This window comes from Malania oleifera, chromosome 1, assembly GCF_029873635.1.
Source record: "Malania oleifera isolate guangnan ecotype guangnan chromosome 1, ASM2987363v1, whole genome shotgun sequence".
Classification (NCBI taxonomy): Eukaryota; Viridiplantae; Streptophyta; class Magnoliopsida; order Santalales; family Ximeniaceae; genus Malania; species Malania oleifera.
Window position 1 is genome coordinate 2,812,506 of NC_080417.1, and position 9,215 is coordinate 2,821,720.

Below are 9,215 nucleotides of genomic sequence, written 5' to 3' on the forward strand. Positions count from 1 at the left end.
AATTTTTTATATGACTAAAAATTAGGAAAAATTAAATATCAATCATATGTAAAATCAAATTTTTGTTCATAAATTTGGTATATTTTTTATTTTCTTTCTCACTTTCTTTAACAACCAAGCATGAAAATGTGGATTCATTGATATTATCCTTTCCTTTCCCTAATATTTTCTAACTTCCAAACGGGGTATAAATGTTGAGGAGCACTTACACTACATTTGGGAGTATGGTTTTCAGATCTTGGATTTGGATTTCAGTGAATTTGGACAAATTTTAATTCAATTTTGTATTACATTTTGTTCAAATCCAATATAAATCAAATCTAAGACCTTTCCAAACATAGAGTAGTTATAGATTTTTTTTTTTTTTTATATAACTCAAGAAAAAGTGTTTTTTTTTTTCCAAGTTAAACTTAAGGGGAAGTGAGTGTCTTTTGACCCTAAAAATAAAATTTAATTACTTGTAATGCATATATTTTTTCATTTTCTAGTCTTCAAAGAACCATCATGTTCATATAACTAACTACAAGCTTCAGTAGATCATAGAGCTACAAATTACTCCAAAATTATTTTAATCTAATAACTAACTCCTGTGATATTTAGATTTTAACAACTTTTAGAGAGTACGTTTCGATCAAGGATTTTACGTGGGAAAAGAAAAGGAACGGAAAATAAGGAGGAAACTCATTTTTTCTAATATTTTCATTCTTTATTAAATGCTATCAAACATGAAAGTTTATTTTAATATGACTATAAATTTTTTTTTTTTAAAGTAAATATTAATGATGTGTATAATCAAATGTTTGTTTATAAATTTGGTATATTTTTCATTTTCTTTCTCATTTTCTTTGATAAAACATGAAAATGAGGATTCCTTTATATATTCCTTTCCTTTCTCGAATATTTTCTGAATTCCAATGGTCATAACATCTCATTTTCTATTTCAATATTTATCAACTAGAGAAATTTTTTTAAAAAAAAGGCAAATTTATTAAAGAAGCAACAAATAAGAAGCTTACATTCTCCCAAACGACGGAAAAGAAAATAGATGAGAGAGGTGAGTAAAATCACCCTCCTAAATCATAATAAATACGGGAAAACTCTTTCAAATCCATATGGGATAAAAGGGAATTAGACCTATTCCAAAGATACAAATTTGATAAACATTTATCGTGCACTTTCATGGCTGTGGAGTAGTTTTCCTTGAAAATTCTTTCGTTCCTTTCCTTCCATATTTCCTAACAGATAACTGTCGGAATAGCTGTTTTCAACCTTTTAAATGTTGTTAAAAAAAAAATGAACTACGAGGAATGCATCAATGGGTGATGGCGATGTTTTCATCTCTTGAGTTGGTGCTATTAAGGTGGGTTTGAAAGGTATATCCAAATTGGAGTTTTGGATCATAAAAAAGCGTGAAAATCACGAACATGGTAGAGAGAGACAAGCTAGTGGAAAATTTTCTCTAAAGTTTGGAAAAATTTAAGAAAAGTTAAAGAGTAATTGACTGCAGGAATGATTGAGATGTTGGATTTCAGCTCATTAATATATATTTCTTAAGAGCTGTTCTTCTTTAGTGTCAATTAATGACCCATCACACACACACACACACACACTCACACACATAATTAATTAATTAATTAATTTCAATTAGCCGGCTAAATGACAAGGCATATATAAATATATATATATATATATATATATGTGCATATAAATTAATATTAATCTCACGTACACTTTTTGACAAATTAGCACAAGCACTTTTAGTGATTTGTTTAATTAGGTTTTCTTTTTCATTTTTAGTGGGAGGGGGTGAAACCCTAATTCATGTGACTCACGCTTTAACTCTTGCAGATCGATCGAATGCATGAGTGCATGCAGCCATCTGGTATCTGTCCCCATGTGATTCTCTATGTTCTTATTATTATTATTATTATTATTATTATTATTATTATTATTTTACAGTTGGTGATGGCAGCATATAATATAATATAATATATATTTACACACATAAAATCTCTCTCTCTCTCTCTCTGTACATATACATATATATATATATATATATATAATAAATATGTATATATATATATCTATATATATATATATATATATATATATATATATATATATATGTCATGAGCATCTCGCGGGGGGGCGATGCTGCAAGTGGTAATTTGTGACAGAAGCTTTCTCACAGTGAGCTCTATAAACTAGCGTTCACGTTACTCATGTTACTTCATGTTCTTCAGTTCCCCCAACCCCACAACTAGCCAGCCATTCTCTCTCTCTCTCTCTCTCTCTCTCCTGGCCAGTTAATGATGGATTAGTGTAAGTAATTAAATAAATGGACTGTGGTAATGATGAGTTCCTATGTGTATAGCCTAGCTGGGGTAGGGGACTTTGGCGTCCATATATAATGATTATTTTATTAGGAAAAAAGTAATTAATTATTCAATTCCATGGCCAATTAACAGCTAGAGGGGAAGACAGAGGAAAGAAACATGCAGGAATTGAAGAAAAAGTAAATTGGAATTTCTGCGAGAATAGAATAAATGCAAAATGATTAATTGCCATGCATGTCTCTTGAGGTGATTCTTCAATTCTGATCTGCATCTCTAAGGTGTAAGAATTGAATTTGAATATTTCCATTTACTAGAGAGAGAGAGAGAGAGAGAGAAAGAGGGAAAAGCACCAACAAGCTAGTAGTTAATGTAAAGATGGGGGACCAATTAAGCTTACAAGGCTAGTAGTATATATCAGGTCAATGTAAAATGGACTTTTATTAGCTTCCAGGTAATCTCTGATTTTTAGGGTTCCTTAGTTAGGGTCTATTTTCTGTAAAACACAATATTATTTATTTATTCATTTTCTGATGATCACGAACTCCTATCTGAAAAAATTCTTTGAACCCACCTAACCAACACCAAACCATGGATTGAAATTATTGTTTTTTAAAGAAGGATAACTTTACTAAAGGAAAGACAAACAAGAAGCTTAAAACCACTCAATCCAGCTCCGCCATTTTTCTCCAAATCCCATGATTCTGAGGATATTAATAAGGCATTTCCAATTGACATAATCAAAGGCTTTTTTCCATATCAAGTTTGGACACAAAACTTTTAGTCTTGTTTTTGCAGAGAAAGTCTATCCGCTTGTTTGCTATCAATGCTGCGTCAAGAATTTGTCTTCCTAAAACAAAGGTCATTTGCTGCTTGGAGATAAGTAAGGGTAAAACATCTTTAAGCCTGCTCGAAAGAATCTTTGCAAGGATTTTGTAAAACAACATACCAACAAGACTTATTGGTCAGAAATCTTTGATGTTTTCTGCTCTTCCCTTTTTTGGGATGGTGACAATGAATGGGCGTTGAGGCTTTTTTCAAATCTTCCTTCGGTGTGAAATTCCTTAAAGGTTGCAATGAAATCTTCCTTTAAAAATCTCCAACATTTCTGAATCAAGGAAATGGTAAACCTGTCTCGACCAGGTGATTTATCCCCGTTCAATGATGCATTGGCTCTCCATATCTTACATTCTGAGAAAGGCCTTTCAAGATCTTCCTTTTGTCAACTTAACAAAGAAGCAATCCCATCCTCCTTTAATTGAGGCCTCCATCCGTAGGGCTCTTGAAGAAGATCGTGAAAATATTTTGTGATCTCAGTATTTATTTCTTCTCAGTTTGAAATTATTGTTGTCGCCTACTCATTGACGAATCCTACTAATTCACTAGGTAAACCACAAGTGAGGAATCAAACCTGAGATATTAGGGTCACCAAAGTCCAACTTTACTCTTACCACTTGAACAAACGTGGCTGAGCGTAAAATAAATTTTTTTTTTCTATTTCCAAATTTACAAAGAATTGAAAAAAAATATCATCTCTTTTTTTGTTTTTCAACATTTATATATAGACAAGTCATTCTTAAATGGAGGTGTTGCCTTTCTTAAATATATATATATATATATATAGACAAGTCATTCAAATCGATTCTACTTGGATCAACCAAAGGGACCTCAATAGCATCTTCTATTGGAGTCGAGCTCTCTCTTGGTTTTTTTAGAGATCTCAATTAGTATGATTTTACTTTTCTTTTTTCTCTTGTGTATGTAATTTTTTTGCTCTTCGATGCCCTTTCTCAAAATCAAAGTTGTTTTAATTTTGCAACTAAACGCAGTCTTAAAGGGACCTCAATAGCATCTTCTATTGGAGTCAAGCTCTCTCTTACTTTTTTTAGAGATCTCGATTAGTATGATTTTACTTTTCTTTTTTCTCCTGTGTATGTAATTTTTTTGCTCTTCGATGGCCTTTCTCAAAATCAAAGTTGTTTTAATTTCGCAACTAAACGCAGTCTTAATATATACCTTTGTTTTTGTAACGATAATGTCCAAGGCTCTTTGAACACTCGACTAATCCATTAAGATAATGGACTCGCCCCTCTACGTCTTTACATTTAAATACCAAGGTATTATCTCAAATAGAAAGCTATAGCTCCCAAGACTCAAATCCTAAACATTTAATCAAAAGAGCTTGGAGTTTATCACGAGTCCTTTCATTTTTTATTTTTTATTTTTTTTGGGGGGGAAGTAAAGTAATGTATGGGGGTTAATCTTAATTTCTATTAATATCATCACACAAACCTAGGTATATACAGCATGTTGCACTAGAAGATTGTTCTGTACGTGGTGGCTAAGAACACATGCAGTGGGAGCTAGGCAAAAGAAAAGTTGGGTTCATGATCAGTACATGCAATAGCTTGTAGGGGATCGAGAACTATACGTAGTACTGCTGGAAGCAGCTACCTAGATCTGGCAGAGAGAGAGAGAGAGAGGAGAAGAGAGACACATAGTAGACATATGGTACAAAAGGGACCATTTATGCATGCATGCATGCATGCACTGGTATTAATATCAGACACAGCTAGCTATCCCCAGCCAGAAGGGAAAATGGAAACTGTTTAATTTATAGAAAGAAAAAAGTAATGAGGAAATATTTTAATTAACATAGACAAATTAAGAAGAAGTAGAAAGGGGAGGAATGCTAGCATATCAACTTACAGAGAACTATATATTTTTTGAAATATCCATTCTAATTAATAAAAGATATTATAATATTTGATGTTTGGGTAACATTTAGGATAATATTTCGGGGACATTATATTGGAAACTTCCCTCTCACGTGTTGACAATGTATTTATTTCCTAAATTTTAAACATGTATATTAGAAATTAATGAGTCTTAATTACCCCTTGTATGTATGATATTAATAAATATAGGACAAATTTGTTACATGTTTAACATCCAAAATAAGGACAAATAAATACATGAAGGGAAAAGTTTCCGATCTCTATGATTTCTTTAGTATTTCGATTAGATATATAATAGTGATATTCATGTGTTGGGTGGTGGGACGTATTCATGTGTTGAGCCAATATTCTAAGTTAGGAAACATAACGTAGAGCTAGAGTACCAAATATTAACACCCGAGGAATAATAAATAGTGAAAGTTAACATGGAAAAAGATGGCATGGAAAAAGCAAAGCTAGGCAGCTAGCATTCCTTCTCTCGCGTCACAAACAAATTTACCAAGAGAAGATTAATGGGTAATCACAAAGGAGCGAGGAAATGCAATGGCATAGGGATATATAGATATATATCAGATTAGTCAGTAGATCAGTCGTCAGTGGCAATAAGCAGCGAGTGGGCTCATTCCCCGAGACCCCTCAAAAAGTTAAACAACAAAAAAATTTCTCATTGCAAAAAGAACGATCCCTTAACCCCTAAAAGGCCTTTTGGGTGCCATGCCCTCATGCCCATCTCTCTCTCTCTCTCATTCCTTCGTTCATTTATTCAAATTCTGGCAGTCTTTCATTCAATGCTACATCCACTTTCAAACCCACCCCTTTTCAGACAACCCCAAAATCACACCACACTGCTTCTAATTATTGCTAGAGAGAGATATATGTAGAGAGAGAGAGAGAGAGAGAGTAGGTGGAAGGTAGCTGCGCAGGCCTAAGACACAGACTCAGCATACATAACGTACAGTGCAGGGATTAGAATGGCAAAGGCCTCACCCAGCTGCTTCTGCTCATCTCTTCTGTTTCCTATTCATATTTTTGGGTAGCTGATCTTGACATACACATCTGACTTAGAGAAAAAAACAAAAAATAGAGGAGCCTTCTGCATCTGATGATATGCCTGAGCTAGCTGAGACTCCAGCAGGCTGCAGTTCAGTTGGATATGTAGAGAGATAGGGACACTGCTGTGACACACAGAATTCTGAAGAGTGAAGAGCGAAGACTGCCCCCATCGACGTATATAAAACAAATCATATATATCTATATATATTATATGTTTTAGTGACTGTCCAAAAATCTATCACAGATCCCAAAGTAAATTAAGAGGAGAGAGTAGCAGGATTGCAGAAATGGAAGGATGATCAAAGAGAGAATTGAAGATTTGCATCTTATAGAATCAACAGAAATTATACACACACACACACACACACATACAATTGATTATACAAAGAGATAAGTACAGACGGATGTGGGGGAAAATTAGGAAAGCCTAATCAAATGTGTATCATGCCATTTCTCTTCTCTTTAAACATTTAATTAGCATTCCGAAACTAGCAAATGTCTCAAATTCATATAAACTGAGAAGGACTAATGTATATCCTGCAAAAGAGTACTGTAGGGATTACTTACATGCATATATATATATATATATATATATATATATATATATGCATGTATTTATGTTTAACTTCGGAATCATAGAGATATACCGGGAAAGAAATTAACTCACACACGTACACACAGTCGCATACCCTTTAGAGAGAGAGGGAGATGATGTATCCTATGATCATTTGTCAAAAGTAGCTACCTCCTTTAACTTAATTATTGCTACCACAATGAGCAACAATCTCTCTAGGTAGGAAGAACTTCCATTCAAATCAAGGAAATGAGTATAACACCATCGACGATAGGTTCAACACCCAACAATGCAAGTACTGAAACTAAACTATATATGTGGATGATCAGCTAGCTCGCTAGCTAGCTATAATATATCATCTTAATTGCTAAATTAAACAACAAAAGTAAAGATCGATCCAAACTACTACTTCCCCTTTTCCCAACTTTTACTTGTTGATCATCTGCACCCCACAAAACAAGAAATTAACAGGTAACTAACTGATCAGATAAAATTAACTTCACCTAATTAATATACGAGACTCCCTTTTTTCTTTCTTCCTTTAAATTCTTTCTCTGCCCTTTAAGGCCTACCTCTTGATTAATGACCCATATCAAGTTAATGCTTATTTTCCCCTCAGCTAGCCAGCTATGGCAGCCCACTATACTGCTGCAAATCACTCCACGCTTGAATCCCATTCCAGTTCCCGCTGCCGTGGTTGCCCGCGGCGCCACCGGCCTCGCCACCGCTACTGGTGGACGGAACTGCCGCTGCTACTGGGCCGTAAGAGCTGCCATCGAAGAACCACTCGACGCCACTTGCACCCTCCCTCCTTGATGAATTAATCCCAGCAGCAGAAACCTCAGCTGGCTTTGAAATTTCCAGATTCTGAAAAAAGATGGGCTGGGGTTTCTGGGTATGCCGGCTTTCTTCAACATCTCTCAGATCATTATTATTAGTATTATTATTGTTGTTATTGTTATCAGCATCTGAACCAAAAAGCATGACGCCCAGCCTCTGCTGCTGCAATTTCCAGTGCATGTCTTGGTTGATACAACTCAAGGACTCGATCGACGAAGCAAGGCTACTGTGAGCATTCATCGAACACATTTGAATTTGATCAGTGCTATGGCCGAATGAAGGTAGAGGATTATAGGTCAACCCCATTAAAGGGGCAGAGCTCCCCATCTGCTCTATGCCGACAGATGAACCATTAACATTAATGTCACCGAACGAAGAAAGATTGTTGTAATTAACAGCAGAAGGTGTCGATTGATTGAGCCTGGGGAAGGGGGAAAGCCCACCGAGTTGGAAATCGACGGACGGGGACAGGCCGTGGAATAATTTCAGCCCGCCCGTCTCCGACGAGTACTCCCTGGAGTCGCCGGGAAGCTTGGAGCTCGACTTCATCTTCTTATTTTTCCGGCATCCGCCCCCGATGGGGACGTTCCGGAGAGCTCCCCCTTTGGTCCAGTACCTCCGGCAGGTCTTGCAGAAGTGCCTCGGCTGCGAGAGGCTGTAATTGTTGTAGTAGCAGAACTTGGTGTTCGGCGAGTCGCACCGGGGGCAGTTGAGGCCCTGCTCCGGCGGCCTCAGCGGCGCCGTTTTCCTGCCGCCGGAGCCCTGGGCCTCTTCTCGGCCGGACGGCAGCTTTGTCGGGTTGTTTTCTGGCGACATCATCGGAGCTGAGGGAAATATGATGGATGGAGAAAAAATTAAACGAGCTGTGGGTCGTGCGTTGGGAGTTTTCCTTTAGCAGAGGGAATTAGGATAGTGAGAAATAAGAAATTCAGTGGTTTCATGCATGGTGTTGAGCTAGAGAGGGAAGTTGTTGGGCTCATGTGATCTTCATCAAAGAAGGAAAGGGATGGAGAAACTAAGCTTTATGTATATATAGCTAGGTTAGATCTGATGGAATAAATAAAGCTAAATATATAAGAGAGAGAGAGAGAGAGAGAGAGAGAGAGAGAAAGGATCTCACTAGAAAAAGAAGTCGGTGAATGTGTGTATATATACTGATTTAGAGAGAGAGAAGGAGAAAGTGGAGACAAAAAAAGATGATGGTCTCTGAGAGTGATATCTGGAAGTATTGAGAGCTCTTCAGACTACAGTTACAAAATTAGGAAAACAATTGGCTTCTGTTGATACTGCTTCTGATAGATGGATGTGATGATGATGCATGTGGGATATTAACATACATAAATGCATGCTAGCTTGTAAATTAATATAAGCTCGTGTTAATGATTAATTAGAACAGCTATTACTCACAATCAGATCTTTCTTCCTAGTAACTTTTTTTAAGGGTATATTTATGTATATAACTAAAGTTTTATCTTTCTAAGTTTAATTCTTCACATATACTCATATGATCAACAAGTTTAGCAAATAAATCTATCTTTTGAGAGATGTAATATCTGCATACAATAAAATTTGAACTTATTAGTTAACGATTTGATTGGTATTGTTACTTTTTGTTAATTTATATTTTCTTCATAGTGAAAAAACAAATTATAAAAATATATGTGTTTATATTATCGA

At 35.6% G+C, this 9,215-nt stretch overlaps 1 protein-coding gene across 1 annotated transcript; it reads right to left on the minus strand.

Moving 5' to 3' along the window:
• Positions 1–6,988: 6,988 nt before the first annotated feature.
• Positions 6,989–8,655, minus strand: LOC131153731 (dof zinc finger protein DOF5.7). The gene has a single exon (XM_058106178.1). The coding sequence runs from the start codon at positions 8,355–8,357 to the stop codon at positions 7,326–7,328; it is 1,032 nt and encodes a 343-aa protein (XP_057962161.1). The 5' UTR covers positions 8,358–8,655; the 3' UTR covers positions 6,989–7,325.
• Positions 8,656–9,215: the final 560 nt, after the last annotated feature.

Coding starts and splice junctions, on each gene's coding strand:
- LOC131153731 (XM_058106178.1), bottom strand. CDS start 8,357: ATGATGTCGCCAGAAAACAACCCGACAAAGCTGCCGTCCGGCCGAGAA.